At 47.2% G+C, this 24,929-nt stretch overlaps 1 protein-coding gene across 2 annotated transcripts in view; it reads left to right on the top strand.

The window, feature by feature from the left end:
• PINX1 (PIN2 (TERF1) interacting telomerase inhibitor 1) overlaps positions 1 to 24,929 on the top strand; it is a 58,915-nt gene that overhangs the window by 16,854 nt on the left and 17,132 nt on the right. For both annotated transcript variants that reach the window (XM_072986674.2, XM_072986669.2), the window contains one exon: positions 1,136 to 1,209. In XM_072986674.2, the coding sequence (XP_072842775.2) occupies positions 1,136 to 1,209 (74 nt within the window). The remainder of the gene's footprint in view (positions 1 to 1,135; positions 1,210 to 24,929) is intronic.

The following is a 24,929-nucleotide window of genomic DNA, read 5'->3' as shown; positions in this document are numbered from 1 at the left end:
TTATTGTACTGCTCTTACAGTGAAGTTTTTCCCCTGATATTCAGCCTAAATCCCGCTTCCTGTATCTTGAGCCCATTGTTACTTCCACTTGGGAATCACCAAGAACTAAATCCTTTTCAGGTAGTTTCTAGGTAGAAAGTACTCAGAAGGGCGTATCAAGAATTGAACACATGACATAACAGACTATCTTGGTTGGTTGGTTGGTTGGTTGGTTGGTTGATTGATTGATTGATTGATTGATTGATTGATTGATTGATTGATTGATTGAAATACCACCTCATAAGTGCAGTCCACTTGTTTGTTATGATTTAATAAATAATAATAGAACACAAGACATAATAGACTATCATGGTTGGTTGGTTGGGTTGGTTGGTTGGTTGGTTGGTTGGTTGGTTGGTTGGTTGGTTGGTAGGTAGGTAGGTAGGTAGGTAGGTAGGTAGGTAGGTAGGTAGGTAGGTAGGTAGGTAGGTAGGTAGGTAGGTAGGTAGGTAGGTAGGTAGGTAGGTAGGTATACCACCTCATAAGTGCAGTGCACTGTTCTGAGCAGCCCACAAAATAATGAAGTAAACATCCAGATATCAGTAAGCACCAAACAGTGAACAAGCGAAAACAGTCAAAACATTAAAACTAATGACACCCAAGCATCTTCTCTCTCTCTCTCTCTGAGCCAGACAAGAGGTGTTATCTCTAGCAGGCTCACTGAGGGAGACCTCCCTCAAAAGCAATCTTTAAAGTTGCCCTCTGGAAGCTAGTAGGGAGGTGGGGGAGCAGCCCTGGCTCCTCTGGGAACGGGTTCTGCAAAGTCAGTGCCATGAGGAAGAGAGACCAAACCCCTCGCTGACGATTCCCAGGTCTCCTTCAGAGTAGCAACCCAGAGAAGCCTTTCCTGGGAAGATCTGGTGGGTTGGGAAGAGGTCATTGGTCAAGAGACACCAGGACAGGTAATAGTCTGTTATGAATTTATATGTGTTATGATTTAATAAATAATAATTGACCATCGTGATTACTTTACAAGGTTCTTGCATAGAGGAAATACAGGGAAGAAAAGCTGCGTGTTCCCCCTTGAGTTCGCTGAAGGGAAGCAGGAAAGGAGCTGCTCCTTGTGAATGACTAAGGGGTTCCTTTCTTTTCACAGGGAAAGATCTCTCTAACCGAAGTGAAGAAGACCTCTCCTGCATTTTTGGGAAACGCCAGTCCAACAAAAAGCAGGTTTGTGGCTCGCTTTTTCTCTCTCAATATTCTTTTTTTTTTTCCCAGTGTTTGGTATTTTCCTGTCTTGGAGCTGCCCATTGTAATTGTGAATATTTCCCATCAAGGCTGCCATTAAATATCAAATCTGAGTGAGAATCCATGTATTGGGGAGCACGTTCCAGTGAAATGAGTAGGGCGGACTTCTTAGTAGGATCGTGAAATTGTGTTTTGCTTCCGCCTTAAATGAGTGCACCTACACTCCAGCCACACCAGCAGGAGTGTGATCCCTTCGTAGGTTTTGCAAACGATACTTTATGGTCCCCCTCTTTTAATCCCTGGAAGGAAATTGAGATTTGGTGGTGGAATCCTGCTCTAGGACAGTGTTCCCTGGCCTCAGCTCCCCAGATGATCTTGGACTTCTGATTCCCACAAGCCCTGGCCAGCACAGCTGGTGGTGGAGGCTTCTGGGAGTTCTAGTCCGAGAACATCTGGAGACTGAAGGTTGGGAGCTAGAGAGAAGGAAGTGTGTCTGGAAAATGAGTGGAACATGTTTGTGACTGGATAACAACAGCCTGAACAAAGAGATAGCAGCTGAGAAAACAGGGGGCATGGTTGTCTGGTGCTGGGTGGTGTTGCTGCTGGAAAGCCTATACCCAGTAATAATAAAATACAAAATAAATAAAATGTTTTTGCTTTTGGGTGAAATAGATCAGAGCACCTCTTGTTTAACTGTCAGGTATCAGAGAGCTAGGTATAATCTCCTAACACTTCTTGTTGACTTAATTCTGATTACTTACGGACTTCTAATTGCAAAGGATGTGACAAGATCCTTTGTCAAGGGTCCTTTGTCAAGGATGCCCTCCGGGCAAGACGGAGGTCCTTCGGGTGGGTGCCCCAGACATCAGTGGTCTGGGAAACTCCCTTTCCTTTGGGGGGGGGTGTGCGACTTACCACCAAGAGTGAGGTTCGTAGTTTGGGTGTACATCTGGACCCGGCGCTCACCACGGAGACCCAGGTGTCGTCAGTGGTCCGTTCCACACATTTCCACCATTGGCGGATCGCCCAGCTGCTTCCCTATCTTGATGTGGGGGCACTAACCACGTTGATCCATGTGCTCGTCGTCTCAGGATTAGACTACTGTAATACGCTCTATGTGGGGCTGCCTTTGAGACTGACGCAGAAACTTCAGATGGTACAAAATGTGGTGGCCAGTCTTCTTACAGGGGTGAAAAGATACCAACATATTTCCCCCCCCCACTGGCCTCCTTGCATGGGCTGCCCTTTCGTTTCCACGTTGATTTCAAAATTCTTACAATGACATATAAAGCCCTAAACGGTTCTCCCAGTGTCACTCGTTCTAGCCAGGCTGGGCGTCTGAGGGGCCTAACGCCGAGGGAGGTCCGGAAGGAAAAAACAAGGAACCGGGCCTTCTCGGCAGTGGCCCCTCGCCTTTGGAACAACTTGCCCGTGGAGATCCGCCTGGATCTCTCTCTGGGTGTCCTCAGAAGCAAACTCAAGACCTGGCTATTTGGCCAGACTTTCTCTCCTGCTGTATCTTAAATTCACATCTTACCATCTTGGATTTATAGTCCATTTTTGTGGTTTTATTGTTTTTTAAATTTGTAAATCTCCCAAAGTAGACTTTTGGTCTAGATGGGCGGGGTAGAACTCCAATAAATAAATAAAATAAAATAATAAATAAGATAGGAGCCGATTAGCAGAGGAAACCAGCCGCTATTGACAGGTTGCCCTGGATATTCCGTCCCAGCTGGCCTTTTTGATCCCGTTCTTTAGGTTTCATTTGTTCTTCAGTTTGTATTGTGAATGATCCTTGACCGGAGGCTTTTGGATGGAGGTAGTGTCCTTTTAATGTTGTCTTGGGGAAAAAAGGGTTATGGGGTAAAGCAAACAGTCCCAGGGTGTCTGACCTGATCTGTCGGATAATGATACGACTTCCTGGAGTTTGCTGCGTCGGGGTGTGGCGAAGGCTCTGTTGGAAGGGGATTAGACAAATCCATGGAGTCGAGATCAGCCTGCGCCTGTCGGGTGTGGCGAACAGCTCTGCAGCAAAATGTGGCAGTGTGAAAGTCTACTTTTCTGGGATCCCAGCCGTGCCAGTTCTGACGGTTTCCAGTTATGATCCTCCTAGCTCCGTGTTGGCACAAGGTGCCCTCTCACCTCAGGCAGCCGGCGGGCAACATTCACACTTGGTGACATTGAGAAATTAACTAATCTGCTAGGAGCTAGAAGATAAGAGTAAGTGTTTGCGGCTGGATAAGGACCGTCTGAGCAAAGAGCTAAGGAAAGAGGGTGCGTGGTTTTTTCTGGTACTGAGCGATGTTGCTCCTGGAAAAAGCCCGTTGCTGTCATGTACCGCCAAGTCACTTCCGACTCATGGCGACCTGATGAACGAGGGATCTCCAGAACATCCTGTCCTCAACAGCCCTCCTCAGCTCTTGCAGAGGCAAGCCTGTGACTTCCTTTAGAGAGTCAGTCCATCTAACATTTGGGTCTTCCTCTTTTCCTGCTGCCTTCTCCGTTTCCCAGCCTGATGGTCTTTTCCAGAGAATCCTGCCTTTTCAGGATGTGCCCAAAGCAGGATGCCCTCAGCTTCGGGCCTTTTTGCCTCCAGAGAGAGTTCAGACTTCATTAACTCTGAGACCCGCTTCTTTGCTCGAGGACTCACCCGTTCATCTTTCAGGCCATCCAGAGTATCCTCAGAGCTCTCCTCCAGCACCACATTGCAAACTAATCTTTTTTTTTCCTTCTGTGAGTTTTCTTTACCGTCCAGTTCTCACACCTTGGTCTCCAGAGGCACATCCTTACCCTGGATGACCTTTTCTAGTTCCTTCATGGCTGCTATTCTTGGTCATCTTTTTGCATAGCGATTGATCATAAACTACAAAATAAATCAAGTATTTTGCTTTTTTTGGGGAGGGGATAAAGATTAGATCAGAACACCTGGGCCAGCATCTTGGATAGCCCCTGTCAAGTTCTGACAAGAAGCCGGAATAAACTCGCTGGTCCCCCATGAGACTGGAGTCGCCCGCCTGCCCTGCACTCTGGCAGGGGCCCTCCTCAAAGGGAAGGCGTTATTGGAGAAGGGACCACGGGGAGGTCTCGGCTTTGGCTGTTTTGCCTTGGCTGGAGGGGGAGCCTTTCCCATTTCTAGCTTTAAAACGGTGTGTGTGTGTGTGTTCCTATCACAGCTAAGTTCTGTGAATTTCGTTGTATGGGTATACTATGTATATACTTACAATGACCATTAATTTATTTGATTTAAGCATTGGGCAGGTGGCTCATCTGGGGTTATTCTCCCCATAAGAAGGAGCATCTGGTCGATCTCTGCTTTGTCCTTGAAGAGGGTTCCTTGTTGAGGAAAAGGGAAGGGAGACCGTTTGGACGAGGTTGGGCTTATTTTTATAAATGGGGAGGCAGAATTTGGTTCCGGACAATGGATTTGGGTTTCTCCCCCACCCCCGTTCCAACCATTGCAGCCAGTAGCCAGGACGGTGGGAGTTGTGGTCTTTCAACATCTGCAAAGGCCACGGCCTTAGAGGATGGCTTGACGCAAGCTTCTCCCGTCTCAATCACGAGGCAAGTCCCAGCCCAGAGTCGCAAGAGAGTCCAGTTATGCGTGGAGTCTGTGGTTCGGCTACGAGTGGTGGCTGACCACCAGATCCGGCCGTCTTTGGTCTTTGCCGTCTCCTCTTCTTGTTCTTAAGGCGGTGAGACGCCCGCTTGCTGGTAGCTGTGGACATCCGTTCCTTTGAGGAAGCTAGGGTGGGGCGAGGAGGCTGCTGCTCAGTGGGGAGGGATGGAGCAATGGGGGACGAGTGAAGCTTGTCCTTTTTTCAAGCCACCCGTGGCCTTCTGTGCAAAATAATAATAATAATCATCAAAATCATCATCATCATCATCATCATCCCAGCCTTCCTTTGCCGTGATTCCCGTTCTTCTTTGGGTCTGATGGTGGGGCAAGGAGGTTGTCAAGGGAGGAATGGTTTCAGAGGGGGCCCTGCCCTCCTCCCCACTCAGAGCCCTCTTTCCTCGCAGGACGTGCTGACTTGTGGGCCTGGGGGTGTGTGTGTGTCTATTCTCTGGAAAGTTGGCACCGGATCTCACAGCCTGGAATTTGAAGCCCTGGAGCGTGTCAGTGTCATGCCTGGAGAAAGGAGGAAACGCCGAGCCCAAACGTCGATGTATCTCTTCCTCCCGAGATAAGGGGAGTCCCTGGTGTCCGTCAGAGCTGGGGCTTCTCCCGTCGGTCGGAGACCAACCTGGCCAGGTTTGGCCACCAAGCCACATTCCATGTGTTTGTTCACCAGCCTTGTAGCCCAAGGTACCCGGCTGGCACGTCGGGCATCCCCCAACTCTGAGCCTGTCTGCCCTTCCAAGCTCCGTGACATCAAGTCTCTGCCATGTCCCGCTCGGGTCTCTTTTCCTCTTCTTCGCTTATCTAGAAGCGCCTTGGCCAGTTTACAGAATATCAGAAAACGTCATCCACTATCTTTCTCCAGTTCCAGTGAGACAGACGTTAATCCTAACCAGGACTGCTTGGTTTATTCTCAAAGGTTTGGCTGAAAAGCAGAGGCAAAGGGTTGCTCCTTACACACCGCCCCGTCGTGCTGAGCTGCTTGACAAGGTAATCACGTGGGCTAGAGATTGCTTCCCCCACCGCCAGCGAGCTGGGGACTCCCATTTACCAACCGCAGAAAGAGAGAAGTCAATCCTCAACCAGCTACCTGAGCCTGTCAGGATTGAACTCACGTCATGAGCAGAGTCTTGACCGTAGTACTGCAGTTTAACCACCGTGCCCCGAGGCTCTTCATGCAGACAATGAGAGTCCTCGTTCTTCCTGGACAGGGCAGTTTCCCCCAGCAGTGATCGTCAGAACGCCAGCCAGCGCTGACTTGAAGGAGCAGGAAGGGTGTCGTAAGCCACCGGGAGATGCTGTTTGGTGCTGGACACGGGAAGAGTTATGATTTTGAATCCCCCAACCATGCAGGCAGAAAGATTCCCCCCCCTTAGAGAAAATAGTTTTCCAAGTGCTGGTCTGTGCGCTGAAACTGCTTTGTTGTATTTGGGGTTCAAAAGGGAGGTGTGATCTGCCAAGCTTCCTTCTGTCAAGGGTCGTGCCCAAAGCACGGTGCTGGGGAGGATGAAAGGGCTGTGGAGTTAAATTCAAGCCACCCAAATTGATTTAAAATGCAATTTAAATCACAGTTTAATATATTTTTAAATGATTTTTTTTGACAATTTAAATCAAATTGTGATTGAAGTCAGTTTTTTTTTTAAAAAAAGTCATTGCTTTATTTATTTATTTATTTTGTCCACCTTGGTTGCTGGGGGCAGGCCTCTGCCTTCCCAACCCCATCGTCGTGGTTTTTGTGGCAAAGCATCTGCAAGGATCAAACCAGAGTCCCATTTGCATGGTACATGAATCCTCTTGGTTTCAGACTCAAGGAAGAAACTCTGGGCTGCTGGCATCCTGTCTGCCTGTCCATTTTTGAAGATTTAAAAAAAAAAAAACAGCTACTGTTTAAAAACCTGATTAGAGACTTTTTTTAAAAGCAGATTTTACCGATTGTGTGAAACCTGCTTTTAAAACCACAATGAGTCCTTGGAATTGTATTATCATAGAATAATGAAGTTGGAAGGGGCCTCTAAGGCCATCAAGTCCAACCCCCTGCTCAGTTCAGAAATCCAAATCAAAGCAGATATGACAGATGATCATGTAAATTTATTTTTGAGTGCTTCCAGTGTTGGAGTGCTCACCACCTCTCGAGGTCACTGGTTCCACTGTTGTACTGCTCTAAAAGTTAGGAAGGTTTTCCTGATACTCAACTGAAATCTGGCTTCGTGTAACTTGAGCCCATTGATGAATGCCCTGCACTTTGGGTTGATCGAAAACAAACTGTTCTTCCTCTGCATGACTACCTTTCAAGCATTTGAAAAGTGTTGTCCTGTCTTCCTTCTGTCTTCTTTTCTCGAGACTAAACATGCCCAGTTCCTTTGCTCTTTCCTCATGGGGCTTGATTTCCAGCTCCCGATCATCCTTGTTGCCCTCCTCTGAACTTATTCCAGTTTGTCAGCTTCCTTCTTCAAGTGTGGTGTCCAAAACTGGACACAATACTCTAGATGAAGCCTAACCAATGCTAAATAGAGGGGAACTAGTGCCTCACAGGATTTGGAGACCTATACCTCTATTGTTGTTGTTTAGTTGTTTAGTCGTGTCCGACTCTTCATGATCCCATGGACCAGAGCACGCCAGGCCCTCCTGTCTTCCACTGCATCCCGGAGTTTGGTCCAATTCATGTTGGTTGCTTCGATGACACTGTCCAACCATCTCGTCCTCTGTCGTCCCCTTCTCCTCTTGCCTTCACACTTTCCCAACATCAGGGTCTCTTCCAGGGAGTCTTCTCTTCTCATGAGAAATGGCCGAAGGATTGGAGCCTCAGCTTCAGGATCTGTCCTTCCAGTGAACACTCAGAGTTGATTTCCTTCAGAACGGATAGGTTTGTTCTCCTTGCAGTCCGTGGGACTCTCAAGAGTCTCCTCCAGCACCACAATTCAAAAGCATCCATTCTTCAGAAGTCAGCCTTCTTTATGCTCCAGCTCTCACTTCCGTACATCGCTACTGGAAAAACCATAGCTTTGACTATTCTGACTTTTGTTGGCAAGGTGATATCTCTGCTTTTTACGATGCTGTCTAGGTTTCTCATCGCTTTCCTCCCAAGAACCAGGCGTCTTTTAATTTTGTGGCTGCTGTCCCCATCTGCAGTGATCATGGAGCCCAAGAAGGTAAAATCTGTCACTGCCTCCATATCTTCACCTTCTATTTGCTAGGAGGTGATGGGGCCAGTGGGTGATGGGAGGTGATGGCTCTATTAATGCAACATAAAATAGTGTTTGCCTTGAACATATTGTTCTCTTTGGTGCTCTGGGGAGCTCAGTCTGGTAGAGCCAGCATTGGGGAAAACTTCCACAACTCGGGCTGAGGCAGGTAAAGTCTGGGTGATGGACCCACCAGTCTTGCTGCCTGAGATGATTGGATTCAAACCAGGCTTGTCTTTGAGGACCCCAGATACCAAGATTCCAAGAAGATACAGATAAGAAGTTGCAGCTTCACAGATAATTTAGTGTCCCTCCTTCACCCTTCTGTTATATTGTTGCCCTAACACTCTGTTTCTTTGCATTGTTCATTTAAGAAAACCCTCTTGTCTCTCCTTGCTATTCTTTGGAAGTCTGCATTCAATTTTCTGTAATTTTCCCTATCTCCCTTGCATTTTGTTTCCCTTCTCTCTGCTATTTCTAAGGCCTCGTTGGACAGCCACTTTGCTTTCTTGCATTTCCTTTTCTCTGGGATGGTTTTTGTTGCTTCCTCCTGGACAATGTTATGAGCCTCTATCCAAAGTTCTTCAGGCACTCTGTCCACCAAATCTAGTTCCTTAAATCTGTTCTTTCCTTCCACTGTGTATTCATAAGGGATTTGGTTTAAATTATACGTGACTAGCCCAGTGGTTTTTCCTGCTCTCTTCAGTTTAAGCTTGAATTTTGCTATGAGAAGCTGATGATCAGAGCCGCAGTCAGCTCCAGGCCTTGTTTTTGCTGACTGTATAGAGCTTCTCCATCTTTGGCTGCAGAGAATATAGTCAATCTGATTTCGATATTGCCCATCTGGTGATTTCCATGTATAGAGTCGTCTCTTGTGTTGTTGGAAAAGAGTGTTTGTGATGACCAGCTTGTGCTCTTGACAAAACTCTATTAGTCTTTGCCCTGCTTCATTCTGAACTCCAAAGCCAAACTTCCCTGTTGTTCCTTTTATTTCTTGGCTCCCTACTTTAGCATTCCAGACCGATTGAATGAGAAGAACATCTTTCTTTGGTGTCAGTTCTAGAAGGTGTTGTAAATCTTCATAAAATTGTTCAATTTCAGTCTCCTCAGCGATGGTGGTTGGTGCGTAAACTTGGATTATTGTGATGTTGAATGGTCTGCCTTGGATTCGTATTGACATCATTCTATCATTTTTGAGATTGTATCCCATTACAGCTTTTCCCACTCTTTTGTTGACTATGAGGGCTACTCCATTCCTTCTACGGGATTCTTGCCCACAATAGTAGATATGATAATCATCTGAGCTGAATTCGCCCATTCCTGTCCATTTTAGTTCACTGATGCCCAGGATGTCGATGTTTATTCTTGCCATCTCCTGTTTGACCACCTCCAGCTTCCCAACGTTCATAGATCTTACATTCCAGGTTCCTATGCAGTATTTTTCTTTGCAGCATCGGACTTTCCTTTCACTTCCAGGCACGTCCACAGCTGAGCGTCCTTTCGGCTTTGGCCCAACCACTTCATTAGCTCTGGAGCTACTTGTACTTGTCCTCCGCTCTTCCTCAGTAGCATGTTGGACGCCTTCCGACCTGAGGGGCCCATCTTCCAGCGTCATATCTTTTAGCCTTTTGTTTCTGATCATGGGGCGTTCTTGGCAAAGATACTGGAGTGACTTGCCATTTCCTACTCCAGGTGGATTGCGTTTAGTCGGAACTCTCCACTATGTCTTGTCCGTCTTGGGTGTCCCTGCACGGCATAGCCCATAGCTTCTCTGAGTTACTCAAGCCCCTTCGCCACGACAAGGCAGCAATCCATGAAGGGGTCCCACAGCTAATTGTGGCTGACAAAGGGGCTCAGCTGCAGTTACCCACGCCAAGTTATGCAGGGCTTTATTTGCATATCAGAGAATGTGCATGGGGGCGGGAACCAGATAAATGTGTGGAATGTGAACTGAGTTTCAGTCCGAGCGATAGCCTGAATTCACATCAAAGAATTCAGATGGGGGAGAAACCATGCAAACCCACACGGAATGTGGAAAGAGCTTCAGGCAGGGCAGCAACCTTAGTTCATATCAAAGAATCACACTAGAAAGAAAACGTGAATGCAAGCAATACCGATGGAGCTTGGGACAGAGCGATATATAGCCTTCCATCCCATCAAAGAACTCACATGGGGGGGGAAGAACTGTATGAATGCATGGAATGTGGGACGCCCTTCATTAGCAGCAGTTACCTTAATTTACATGAGAAAAGACCCCTAGGGGCAAAAAGAAAACCCATAGGCTACATGGAATGTGGAAAGAGCCACCATATTTGTGAAGACCTTTATGTCTATACCAGGAGGATTCCTGTCTCTGCAGGATTAATTTTTTGGAATCCGGCGCCTAAGCGTTATCCAGAAAAGGTAGATCTTCCACCTCTCACAGGCAGGAATAAAAACAGAACATGTAGGCGTTTGGATCCTTTGACTACAGCATGATTCGGGAGAAGGTGCCTGTGATGTACTGCCACACGACTAGGGACCAAGCTGGCCCGGGGGACTCTGGGGATTTTATTTATCTAAAAGATTTGTTCTGTAATCTTTCCACCCACGACTATTTACAACAGATGATATTGATTCAGCGCTGCTTGGAAAGATTCAGGGCCAGACCCATAAGGGTGTTCAAGGTTGGATCCAGAAGGTCCTTCAAAAGCCGGCTTTAAAAACCAGGTCTAGTGACGAAAGACTTTTTTTTTTTTTGAACAGTGCCTTTTTGACCCATAGCTCTGCCTTGTTGTTGGGGGGGGGGGAGAAAGAGCCAGCCTGACGTTCCTTGGGATGGAGTCATGCCACCCAGGGGCTGCCACGGAGAAAGCCCCATCTCCCAGTCCCACCAGCCTAGCCTCTCAGGACGGAACAGGACCTCCGTCGAGGGTCCCAGACTTTCCGTCCCAAAAAAGCGAGTGGACTTTCGTCCCTAGTTGCATTACAACCAACCCCACTTTCGTGTCTTTCCTCTCAGCAGCCATTTGGCCTTCTCCCAGTTTATAAAGGTAAAGGTAAAGGTTCCCCTTGACAATTTTTGTCCAGTCGTGTCCAACTCTGGGGGCGGCGCTCATCCCGCTGTTCAAGCCAAAGAGCCAGCGTTTGTCCGAAGACAATCTTTCCGTGGTCACATGGCCAGTGTGATTTAGACACGGAACGCTGTTTACCTTCCCACCGAGATGGTACCTATTTATCTACTCGCATTTGCATGCTTTCGAACCGCTAGGTTGGCGGGAGCTGGGACAAGCAACGGGCGCTCACTCCGTCGCGTGGATTCGATCTTACGACTGCTTGGTCTTCTGACCCTGCAGCACAGGCTTCTGCGGTTTAGCCCACAGCGCCACCACGTCCCTCCCAGTTTATGATCCCCATGAAATGCACGAGGAGGCTTAATGAAGCTATTGTTAATAAGCCAGAGGTCCCAGAGGGGTGGGTCCCCATTGCCTTCCTTGGTATCTCTACACTACAGAATATAACAGTTTTGACAAAACAATAGATGTCTATCTCAGAGCATCGCTTGTGGAATTGTCAGCGTTTTGCCCACAAAGACAATGAACCCTTTGGAAATATTGATTAGCCATTAGCCGGCCCTTGGGAGCCTTGGCTAGAATGCTCCCACTGCCTCTTTATTCCTTTCTCCGAGACGGAGTAATACCTTCCACTGGATTGTTTACAAACAAAAAAAAAAGAAAAGGTGAGCGTTTGAATTTTTCAGAACTCAGAAGCTCACCTTGGTTGGTTTTTCCTGGTTCTGCAAATGGGTGGATCAACCCGGAGTTTTTGTTCCTGCTCGTAGGTGACTTGGCTGTTTTTCTTTTCCTGATTTCTTTCTTCCAAATCTCTCCACTGTAGAGGCAGGAAAACACATTCCCGAAGTTCCTATCTGGCTGAACTTCCTGGAATCCCTTTTGCACACTCCCCTGGCCATCTCCCTCCACCTCCTCCAGCTATATATAATAAATTTATTTGCCCTGCTTCTTTCCTCCCTGCTGCTGTGTTTCCTGGCAGTTTGGCACCAGAGATTGGGATTAAGGGCTAGCTTAAATAAGATTCTGGTTTCATCTGAAAATCAGCCGTCGTATGTGGACGCATTAGCAAAGGTTGATCGCTGCAGGTAGCATCAGTACCTTGATTGTTTTTAATGTGCTTTCTGCCTCCCTGTTCATCTGGCCGCCTGATTAAAAACGACCCTTGTTTTCAGTGACGAAACCATTATCCTCGCTGTGAACGTGACATCTCCACCATCTGATCCTCCCCTTATTTAGTCATGTCGGATGACCAGACGTCTGGAAGTTGGAGTTGTCATCTTCAGGCAATTTCCTGATTACTAACACCCTTTCACCGGCCCTTCGAAGTTTCCTCTCTCGATTCGCATTTCCTGATGTTGAACAGATGAGTCAAGCAGGAGTCCAGACTGCTCATTTCACCCTGGACGTGGGAGCAGCAGCCTTTGCTTGTACCATGAGGACTAGAAAGCTATTCGGGGTTCGGTTCGGTTCGGTTCTTCTTTGGGCTTCATACAGATGGAGAGAGTCAAAAGCTATAGTCTCCAAATTCTGCAAGGGACTAGTTCCCCTTTTATTCGGCACCGGTTTGGCCTCATCTGGAATCCTCTGTCCAGTTCTGGGTACCGCACATCAAGTAGGATGCTGACAAATTGGAACAAGTTCAGAGGAGGGCAACCAGGATGATAAGGGGCTGGAAAACCAGCCTTACAAGGAAAGACTGAAAGAACTGGGCATATCTTTTCTCAAGGCTAAACATTCCCAGTTCTTTCAGACTTTCCTCCTAGGGCCTTTCAAGGTAGATGCATCAGGAGAAGCCTAGCCATACGACCAAACCCTAACTAATCTGAACAAAATCTTGTAGATTTGAGATGTCAAACTAAAACTACTTATCAGGAGAGTGAAGCATTTGGTGACCCGAAACTGAAAGATGATGTCGTGCTGCTGAAACAATGTCAAAGTAGATGTCCGGGGAGTTTCTCCAAGGACCACGTAACCATGGCTTGGCACCCTACCGCCGAGAAGGCCCTCTTCCCTGATCCATCTATGTGGGTCCACCTCCGGCAGTGGGATTCTGTGAGAAGTGCCTCTTGGTCCCTGGCAAAAATGCTGCTAGTGTAATTAGTCATTACGCGTCATTATCCAGTGGATTCCAAATGACGCCAACCCTTTCCAAGGTTTTCCAAGGATGGCACTCTATAGCAGTGCAACTTACCCAGTCAAGCGCCCGGCTCTGCAGCTTGGGGCTCCAACCCACCGAGTTATCCAGCCTGCTTATTTGATTATACACAGAGACCTTTCTCTAAGGGACCTCTGCAGCCACCCATAAGTTTTTATCTGTCTGTCTACTGTACCGCGATTGTGGCATGACAACGAAACAAGACTCCTAATAATAATCATCCTGAAGCTTGACGCAAGTGAACTCCTAATATTGCTGTATGGTGAGAGAAAGTCCCAGGCACTCAGATTTGGGAAGTACTGGCTGGAGGTAAGATTTGCACGAGGCTGCGTGAGAAGCATGTGGGAGGTTAAGGACCGCAAACATAAAGTGAAACAAAGCCATGGAATACTCAAGAGTTTGGGAGAGGATCCAGGGGCCACCTTTCCCAAAACCTGTATCACCAGGCACCTCTGAGGCTTAGTGAGAGCAGCAGGCCAGGCAGAGAGTGAATCAGCCGCTCATGATTGTGAGATCTCCATGGGATCTCTGGAGTTGGACGGCGCGTGACGGACATGGCAGGCAAACCCTGATCTTCCTATCCTGGAGGGAGGCTTTTCGGACATTTCTAGCTCGGTGACCCTAGAAACAAGATTGCTGAAGTAGATCGTTGGTTTTCCACGGCGCTTTCCCGCCGGCCGAACATAGTACAGGTTATTCAGTGAGTCGGAAAGGCTCCCCCCACCAATAAAACGAAGCACACAGACCCCATGTTTTAAGAGTGGCTTGTCTTTCTCAAGTTGCTGGGCGCTGGAGTCTCAATTATTTTAAGTTTCTTTTTTAGAAATCGGAAACGTCTGAATCAGCAGGACAGCCAGCATGGATGAAAGTCACACGTCAGCCATTCCAGACCCCACCCCCATTAGATAAGTGAAGATAGTTTTTAATGTTGACTTGCGTGGTGGCGCTGCGGGTTAACCTGCAGAAGCCTCTGTGCTGCAAGGTCGGAAGACCAGCCATCATAAGATCGAATCCATGCGTTGGAGTGAGCCCCCGTCGCTTGTCCCAGCTCCCGCCAACCGAGCCGTTGGAAAGCATGTAAAAATGCGAGCAAATAAATAGGTACCACCATGGTGGGAAGGTCACTGCATTCCGTGTCTAGTTGCGTTGGCCACGTGACCACGGAAGATTGTCTTTGGACAAAACACTGGCTCTGCGGCTTGGAAACAGGGATGCGCACCGCGCCCTAGAGTCGGACACGACTGGACAAAAATTGTCAAGGGGAACCTTTACTGCTTTTAATTATTTGGTTACATTTTAAGTGGTGTATAATTTTTAAATTTTTTTGACTTATTGCCATTTGAATTCTATTCTTTTTAATATTATGAGCTGCCTTGGGTTCCCTTATTGGGAGGAAAACAGGCAATCAAACGAACAAGCAAGGAAGCAAACAAAAAATATTGTCCCACTGCCTGTCTCAGTTTAGGAGCTGATCCAGGAGCTTTACAATCCATGTGGAGTTTTAAGTCCTCCTGTTCTCCACCTTACCTTCACTACGACCACGTGAGATAAGTCAGGGTGCGAGAGAAAGTGGCCGACCCCAGGCCATTGGGTGAGTTTTATGGCCTGGGGGGGATTTGAACCCAGGTCTAATTGGGCATTCTCCCTACAGAGCCACAGAGAGGGATAAGCTGCAGCGTCTTCTACCGACTCTCTTTCATAACCAAAGGAGAATCAATGCAACTTGAAAGCAGAGCTCAGCTCACCTTAGAATTTTCTTCTTTTCCTTCTCCCCCCCCAAAAAAAGAAAACCTCACCCTGGTCCTTCGCTGGCTCCTTTTGCTGGTGAAGAAGCTCACCTCGGGGCTGCTCATTCCTTGGGGGTTTTTTGTGGGCGCCCGAGGTGAAACCGAGAGGGTGGGGAAATCCGGTTTTGATGGATCATCTTCCCTTCCCATTCGGTCACTTCGATAGGCTGAAAAAGCCGAGTTGGCTTTAATGCGTCGCCATTAGAGACCAAACATTAGCTAGAGTAACCCGTCCGTGTCTCTACAGTGAAAAATGTCCCCCGATTGGCTAATTAATCAGTCAAAGGGGAATGACACGACTCTTCGGCTTGAGGGACTCGGCCGTGGAGGTAAAGAGCCTGGTTGATAAATGGTCTCCCCACAAATTCATATATCAAGAATGCTTAAGTCATTTTTTAACTGTACCTTGGATTACTGAGATTTTCCTCTTCTCTCTCAGTTTCAGCCACATGCGTTCATACCATGTCCACTGTTTTATTTTCTCCCCCACTTTTGCTGCCTTGGGTGATGATAGTGTGAATGGTACACGAAGGGGTCGGAACAGAATTTTTTGACAAGGAAAAAAACCCTTCCTTCCTCCCGGCTTTGCATCAGCCGATGGAGCTTCACTCTTCGGGTTGCAAACCCAGTTAGTGGCATTAATGTATAGCAGCCTCGTTACTTGCAAAAAATAAAAAATGCAGAGGATGAGAGAAACGAGCCATCTCTTCAACATTCGGGATTAATAAGAGACTCCTGTAAAGTCAGCTGGGTGCTGGTTGTTTTTAAACTTGCATCTCAAAGCATGTTTTAAGTACCTTTAAAAAGTAAAAGTGAAAAAAGACTGGAAGCCTCTACCTGTTAGATCAAGAAAGGGAGAGTTTATAACTACATTTTCACTCTTAGTTTTAAAGTGTGGTGGTTGTAGGTTTTTCAGGTTGTTTGGCCATGTTCTGGAGGTTTTTGTTCGTAACATTTCGGCAGTCTCTGTTGCCAGCATCTTCAGAGGACAGGAGTCAGAACTAGGAAGAAAAACCTCCAGAACACGGCCAAACAGCCTGAAAAACCTACAAGAATCATTGGATCCCGGCCTTGAAAGTCTTTGAGAATACATTGTATGAGATATATTTGAAAAATCTAAATATGCCTTTCTTGCTTGCTTGCTTGCTTGCTTGCTTGCTTGCTTGCTTGCTTGCTTCCTACCTACCTACCTACCTACCTACCTACCTACCTACCTACCTACCTACCTACCTACCTACCTACCTAAATACAAACAGTAGCATATTGTTATTACATACAACAAGGCATATTTTGCGTCTTTTATCTCCACATGACTACCTCTTTTATTCAGGCAAACTTGTTCTCTCTGTATGTTGGAGCATCAGTCCACATAATGTAGTTAAACCATTGTTACCTCAAGAAGTAAATGGCTGCCATTCACGGGGTGGATTTAAAAAAAATCAGTGATTTTTTAAAAAAACAATCAAATGGATTGAAATCATGATTTTAATTTTAAAATTCAGTTTTTTAAATTTTATATTGTCAAAAAAAAATCCAATTCTTAAAATTTAAATTGTGATTTAAATCCATGTGGTTTAAATCCAATCTACCCTGCCTAGCAATGACACTACTTGTAACTACTTACTTCCACATTTCAGGCAGAAGCGATAGTGGTAAAGCCCATCGGTATCTGCCGTCTTTGGTCACAGGGGACGTTTTCTTAGGACAGTGGCTCACACAACCATGCCTCACCCAGGTGTTCTTGGACTGCAACTCCCAGAAACCTTGGCCAGCACAGCCGGTGGTGAAGGCTTCTGGGAATTGCAGTCCAAGGACATCTGGGCTATCCAAGGTTAGAAACCACTTACCTCGGATAATGTTCCTCACACTGGCACTCTTAAGCTGTGGTGGACTACGGCCTCCATCATCCCCAGCCAACATGGCCTTTGTAAGGTTGGTCAAGGCTGTTCCAGAGACAGATTCGACCATGACCTTTATGACTATTTTTTTTAGTTGTCTAGAAAGGCATCGCCTATTTTTAAAATTATTTTTTATTTGCATTTGTACCTAAGAAGGAGTTTGTGTTTCCCATTCAGCTGGCTACGGGCAGAGTTCGAGCGGCAGCCGTATGGATCCACCAATGCTCACGTACTGCTGCTCCCCCCCCCCCCCCAGTATCTTTGTTTTTAAGAGGACCGGGGGGGGGGTCTGAGAGAGACCCATCAGAGTAGATGTGGCTCAGAGCAGGTGAATCTTCTCCGCCTTTGAAATGGGTCGCAGCATGACCTCCATCGTGCCACGTTTTGTGAGGATGGGGAGAATTCTAATCCAACCCACTGGAAAGGCACCACGCAGGCCACGGACGAAGGGCAAAGGGGGGGGGGCAAAGGTCTGCCAACCACTCAAGCACGTCTCCCCGTAAATTCAGTTATAACCTCTCCCCGCGCCGTAGGTTCTATTCCTGGAGGGGTGAAATGGAAAGACCCTCAACAGACATGGCCAAAGACCACTTCAATGCACACACCCCAGCATCTTCCTCAACCAGGCCAAGATCCGACAGCATCATCTCCCACCTTTCTGTTCAGGAAGCTCAGCGCAGCAAGCTTCCCCCCAAGATAAAAATTGGGGGTCTGTGTGTGCCAGTTCTTTTTGGAGGGGCGGGTAGAGCTGTTTCAAATACCATCTGAGCATGAGGTACAGTGGTGCCTCGCATTACGACGTTGATTCGTTCCAGCGAAGTCACTGTAGAACGAAAACGTAATGCGAAAATTAAAAGCCAGTTGAAACGCATTGAAACCCCTTCAATGCATTCCAATGGGCTGGAAACTCACCGTCCAGTGAAGATCCTCCATAGGGCGGCCATTTTTGGTGGCTGTCTTGCGAGGAATCCGTCCCAGAAAACAGTGGGGAGCCGTTTTATTTACCCGGCAGCCATTTTCAAGCCGCCGATCAGCTGGAGGAAAATCGTCGTTTTGCGAAGAATCGGTTCCTGAAGCAGGGAACCGATCATCGCAAAGCGTAAAAAACCATTCAGACCATCCTTTTGCGATTGCAAAAAGATCGTCGTAATGCGGTTTCGTTGTAATGCGGGACAATCTTAATGCCAGGCACCACTGTACCTCTCGCAGAGTGCCCTGCTGGTGGGTGGATTCTGGGACGTGTAGTCGGAAAGGAGTAACTTCTCCCAGCCAGTATATGGGAAGAAGAAAAGGGTCTCAAAGGAGTTTGGGAAACCGGGGTCAAAGATGGAGCGCAAGGGTGGCGCTCCGCCTGGGCCAGTGGGTGGCTGATGCAGTTAACTTGAAGCAGCAGCTCCAGTTTTGACAGCTTGTACTTAATGCATCATCTGAGCTGTTGACTCCTGACATGTTCTCCTTGCTGCTCCGAACCACCCCCACTCCCGTCAAACCTGGCAGGCCGCAAAGTAATTTTCTTCCCTGCTCTCCCTTTTTGATGGTGGAAATAAAGAGAGAGAGAGAGAGATTAGTGTTTCGTATTGAACAATACTCAAAGGAATGTGGTACAGTAGTAAATTGTAATAGGTTTTCCCCCCAGAGCGCCTCTGCACTTATCTCTTGTTTTTAATGCCGCTGACATTTCCCGATTAAATGCTGCAAAAGGGGCAGGGATTTTTTTGTAAATCCACTTGGACCGCATGAGAGCCTTCAAGGAGCCGCGTATCCAATCCGTTGGAAGGCCGGTGGGGTCAGTGCTGCCTAGTGGGTAGGGTCTGCCTTAGGACTGAGCTTTACTGATCATGTTCTTTGTGAGAATAACCCTGTAAGCTTCCTGTAGAGATGCAAAGAAATGTCACCCATTCTTTTATTTGTGGTTTGGAATAAGCGGGGGGTGGGTTTCTCCAGCCCTTCAAAGAGATTGTCTGCATGAGACTTACGAGCGCAAACTCTTTGTTCCTCTTGTGGTTCACACACATTGCACCTTTTCAAAACGCACGTGCGTGTGAACACTCCGCAAGCCCCATAAGAAAGATTGGCAGCTCAAAAAAACAAAAAACAAACTTGAAACACCTACCTTGTGCTTCCGTGTTTCAGCCGTCCACACAAAGAGACAGTAGTGCTCAACCTTTTTACATTTTGTGCATTTACAGAAATAAGCAAAAAATTAGAACTGCTGATAGCCAAACAGCCAGAAGGACCGCCACACCCTGTCTTCCTGGGAGGAGATTTTATTTTATTTTAGTAATTTCTCGTATGGAGTGTATAGACGAGCAAAGTCAGCTGGTGGGAGAAAAGTCCAGGGTCTGGGGGACTCAGGTGATAGATAGGAACCCTTGCAGAAGAATCTCTCAACAGCATAACAGGTTTAGGGGGCGGCGGCGTTATATATCACCCTTGACTATTAGTGGGGTTGATACACTGCTGGAGTATGTTCAAAACTCCCAGCCCGCAAGCTGCTCTGGGGTAAGCTGTCACTTCCAGCTAGGCTTGAGCAGTTCTGAGCCACTGCCATGGGTTCGACCCTTTCTGTGCGTCAGGAGGTCCGGGTGGCAGAATGCCCCATAAGTTATGCTCCCAGCCAAGCCTCCGTTCTCCTTCTACCTCCCCACCTCAAATAATTGCATGATATTTCTCAGAGGTCACTGCAGTAGCCCTCTTGTTTCTTAGCTAAATAACTTGAATTGCAAGCATCACATTAGTCACTTTTGGCCCCGGGGGGGCGGGAGTCATCCAGGATTTTCTCACTGTCCCTCACTTCTTTGTGCCCCGGTGCCATCTTCGCCCCCTTCCTGCCCCCTCCCCCTTGGCACGAAGGATGGCGCCCGCCCCAATAAATTGGGCTCTCTGTTCCTTTGGGAGACATATGGGCCCTCTTCCTTTCCAGATGGGGGGGCGGGAGAGGTGGCATGACACTTGGCATTGAAAATAAATAAATAAAACGGCCCAAGTTGTCAGCCGGAGATTTATATCGTCATAGTTGACTGGGGATAGAGAATAGAGAGAGCTTTGATGTTGGAAACTGCTTCTCACCTTGGAGCAGTCACTCGTTTTAGTAAGCAAATGCCCGAAACTTGGCGGGGGGACAGCTGCTGAACGCACGGCGATGGCGGCGGCTGACGGGTAGAGAAGGAATGAGGCTCCCCAGAAAGCTGGAAGGCAGGGTGCCTTTTGTTTCCTTAAGCTGGCGTTGAGAGAGCCTCTGCCCCAAGCAGCTTACAATCTGAATTTCAGCAGTTTTGAGATCTTTTTCAATCTCACGGCCGTACATCAGACTTGATGACTTTCCCCTCTCTTACGAACAGAGGTGCGCTCCACCCGTTTCAGGTTTCACGTCACGCCACCTTGCCTCTGGCTCCCTCTGGGGTTCGCCGGGCAATGAACACTGAACGTTGCCCCTTCCGGCATGAAATGCATCTCATTTATCTTTAAAGCTGTCTCCGCTAGAAACCATGCTATAAAAATGTGAAGGAGATGATGAGGGTCAAGCAGGGGGACCCCCAACATTTCTCTCCCTCTGCCACGTCGCTTTGCAGTCTGATGGCGCAGTTGTGGTTCGCCAGTGGCCCTTGTCCTCGGTGGGCGGGTGCTACCGTCCATTGGCGGACAGCATGGACACCCCAATGTGCTTTTTAGGGTCGCGTGTCTCCCCATTTTGAAGTTCGAACATTAAACTTTAAACATTTGAACTTAGGCTTTGGAGAGGCTTTCAAGGTGTCCCATCATTAAGCTGCAGTTTTCAGCTAAGAGCATTTCGGTATTGAGGGGGGGAGGAAGGGTTTTAGCCGAGGGCCAGAGCGTCTGTCTTGCATCCCGGAAAATCTGAGCTTCAATTCCCAACGTGTCCAGCTAGGGCGAGAAAACAGTGAGGAGGCCTTGCTGCCGATCAGCGTTAACCGTAGAGATGGACCAAATGTCTGGCTCCGTATGTGATGGATTCCTACATCCCTAGGAGTGTGTGTGTGTGATTGATTGATTGATTGATTGATTGATTTGTATACTGCTCCCAATAGAGCCAAGGCACTGCCTTGGGCAGCTTGTAATAAAAAGCAACGCAAAACCAGAAATAAAAGTAAAACTGCTAAAAAAAAGTTAACGACTAACCAATAAAAAACCAATGGCACTGAAACAGGCAGGCATAGGCATCCTTCAGTCTCGAGAGACTATGGTAACATGCTCTGAATCGAGGAGTGTCCTCTCCAGAGCATGAAGCCTGAGTAAAGTTATATGGAGGATAGGCTGTTACCCAAGCAGCAGATCCCCCCTCTCCATGTTGCTGAAATAGTCCAATGGAAAGGCAAAAGCCAATACAACTGGTTTCAGCAACATCGCAGGAATTGGCAGAACGACACGAACTGCCTTCGGGACTCCAGCTCCGGATTTTGCCTCGAGGTTAACTCCTGAAGCCTTTTCCATCGGTGGATATAGCCACAAGGCAGTGGAGGTTTGAAATTGGAGTTTTCCTTCTCCGAGATGGGCTGCCTTCCATGGCTGACGAGCCCCACCTACCCGGCCTGCTCTTTAATAGTGCAAAAGTATGATCTGATCCTTAAAACTTTCCTGATTCCCTGGCTTATGCAAATCTAATTGGCTTTCCTATTTACCATATTAAGGCCAGATACAAAGTTTGAGAATTTACAGCACTGAAACAATGCTGCAGGAAAATGGCAGACAAAGGATGAGTAGTCAATTAGGGTCACGGTTTCTGCTCAGATGGCCATGGGTCTCTCTCTCTCTACACACATTTCCCCAAAATCCAGGTGAAGTTGCCAAAGAGAGAGTGGTGAGTGGTCAGCGGACATCTCTCGCGCCAAACCCCTGGGGCTGATCCAGTGGAAGTAGCAGCAAAAGCTTGTGCTTGCTTGCATGGGCACACGGGACCCATTTCTAACACCACCGGCAACCTTCCTCTGGCACGCTGTGTTTCTTTTACAACTGCCCAAAGGCAAAATACTTTGCTAACTCCTGCTGTTCAGGCTCAAGGAGAACGTCTCTTAAAACTGGCCAGCTCCTGCCTGGACTCCTTTTCCTGGCAGATTTTCCAAATTTTTCCTGTCCTGCTCTCCCCGTATCTATAAGTAAACATGCACACAGCAGCTTTCTTGGAAGAGAACTGAATGCAGAACCCAGTGGTGTTCTTCTTTAATTGCTCGTAGAAATACGTTCTCCGTATTTTATTTTACTTTTAAATACTGGGGTGCTTCAGAGGTTGTCCTCTCTTTATACCTAGAGTCTACAGGGAGGAAAAACAAGCACCCAGAATTTAACTTTTATTTCAGGCTGCAGTGCAGTGCAGATTTACTGGGGAGTAAATGTTGTTGACCTCAGTGGGACTTGACTTCTGAATGAGTATGCACAAGAGCAGATTGTCCCGTGCACAATACACCAGTTACACCAGTTTAAGTGCTGTGGTGTAAACTAAAGCAGACAGGTAACAAATTCGCACCTGTATCCACTGTCGTGCAGCAGTCTTGTGAGCTCGCATGTGATGAGGAGTGCAGACAGCAATTTATTAACTAGCAGCCATTTGCACCTGTAGTGTACAACTAGGGGTGTGCTATTTATTATTATTATTTTGGACTCCAGGCAGGGACGTTCAGCACACAGACACCTAAGGGAAGCAAAGTGTGCTGCTTATGTACTGCCCCGTATAGCACATAAAATATTCTCCAGGTGATTTAAAATTTATTTATGCACCTTGCCCCCTCCCCCAGTAAGCTGGGTGCTCCTTTTACCAACCTCAGAAGAATGGAAGACTGAGTCAACCTCAAGCCGGCTACCTGGGATCGAACCCAAGATAGGCGTGGTATAAATAGAATAAAATAAATAAATAAATAAAAATAAGATGTGAGCAGAGTTTCAGCTGCGGCACTGCAGTTCAACCACTGTGCCTTGCGAGCACCTGCTTTCTCTTTATCTCAGACCTGCTTGGGCCTCTTGTTAATGTACAAAAATGAAACCAGTCCTGCGCTATCTGGGTCTTTGCGGGTGGTTTACGTGTCTGGAGGAGCTCGTTGATAGAACTGAATGAGCAGTTGGACTGCAGCTCCCATGATGCACTGGGGCAGTCTCATTTTCTTACTTTAGCCACAGTAGCCTCAAGATAACCCAACCTACTTGGATGACAAGTCATGTTCCGGTTGAGTGAAATACAGATGTGTGTATGGGCTTGACCTCCCAGAATTCTGCCTGGACAATCCTTCGAGAATCCTGGGAGCTGGGAGTTGTTGATTTTTTGTTTTTGTTTTTTAAATCACCTGAATGGCTCACCTGTATTTGCTGCATTGCACTTATGCAAGTATAAATTAGCATTAGGATTCTGGCCATTGCATGTGGTTTATGAACATTCCGTGACATCAGTTCAGTGCAGCCAGTGGCTAATTCAGGCTCATGGAGAGCTTGTGAAGGTCTGTCGCTGAGCCTTCTGAGCACTTTTCAAATCCTTGAAAGGCCGTCCTACAGAGGAGGGGCAAGCTCTGTTCTCGATCATCCCTGAGTGTAGGACATGTAAGAATGGGCTCAAACTAGAATAAGCCAGATTTAGGCTGAATATCAGCAAAAATGTCTTAACTGTTAGAACAGCACAACAACGGAACCCTTGACCTCAGGAGGTAGTGAGTGCTTCTATACTGGAGACATTCAAGAGAAAATTGAACAACCAACCATCTGTCAGATCTGCTTTGATTTGAATTCCTGCATTGAGCTAGAACTCAGTAGGTTTATAGGCTCCTTCCAATTCAATTAACCTACGATTCTGTGGTCATAGATTCTGTGATTCTATGTAGGGCCCATGTAGTCCAGTGTTCTTAATCTGGCAGACTAGCACCCAGGTCTCAGTCTAAAGTATTTACCCATCTTGCTGTCGGAAGTCCTTGTAACTATATGTGGGAAATGCCAGGCGCTTTGTTCCAAAACATGTGCCATCCTATTGAGTGCTGCTCGCTACCCACTAGATAGATTTAGAGATTTTAATTGGTTCAGAAAGAGGAAGGTCGGTTTGACTGGGAGAACGGCAGGAGCTAAAGAGAGGTTTACTGAGTCTAGGTGACATGTGAGTGAGATTAGCTGTCGCAGGACCCATACACCTGGGAAAAGTTCCTCATTCCTTGCCCAACCTGTTTGGGGATGGTGGCCAGTAGCCATGCTGGCCAGAGTAGGGGTTTTTTAATTAACTTTCGTACCGCAAAAGTCAAGGAGGGAAGCAGAAGAGGAACCTCACCTAGGGCAAAGGAAGAGAGAGAGTGAGTGAGATGCACACATTTCTGAAAGCCTGCAAGAGATTTCTGGCCACCTGACAGTGTCAATGACATTGGATCTCCAGAGCAACCCTAGTTGAAGGATGATATTGATCAGCTGAAATGTCCAGAGGAGGGTGAATCGTAGAGAGAGCTAGCCATGTGTTACCCGGAACGGAGAGGCTTGAGAGGGTCTCATAGAGCCGTCTTCAAAGAGTTGAGCAGCTACCAACATAGAAGATGGAGCCAACTTGTTCTCTGCTGCTCCAGACGGTGAGAGAATGGATTCATGTCACAAGGAACCAAAAATATAGAAGAACACCCTGATGGCATCATCTTTGCTAGAGGTTCTTAAAAGAGAGATTGGGTGTCCCATCTATCGGAGACGTTTTGGCGATGGATTTCCTGCAACAGCATAGGGTTGGACTAAATGACTCCTGGGGATCCCTTCCGGTTCCACGGTTCCATTATTCTTTGGCTGCTGGCCTCAGTATCTTATTGGACGCCAAGATCTCCTCTTTGCCACAAGAGATGTTGTGTGGTTCTTCTATAAAAATGCATGCTGATAGAACCTGAGCAGAGCTGGGTGTGTCTCTGATTCAATTTTAGAGGGAGATTTTTTTTAAAAATTCCTCTCTGAGTTTCTGCAGAATCTCTCTTGCAGAGCCAAAGAATTGCACTTGGATTTGAGCTTTTGCATCTTATTTTGATTGTACAGAGTTGGGCCAGAATGAATA

The sequence above is a fragment of the Pogona vitticeps genome, chromosome 1, assembly GCF_051106095.1.
Source record: "Pogona vitticeps strain Pit_001003342236 chromosome 1, PviZW2.1, whole genome shotgun sequence".
Classification (NCBI taxonomy): Eukaryota; Metazoa; Chordata; class Lepidosauria; order Squamata; family Agamidae; genus Pogona; species Pogona vitticeps.
This window is presented reverse-complemented; position numbering and strand designations above follow the sequence as displayed.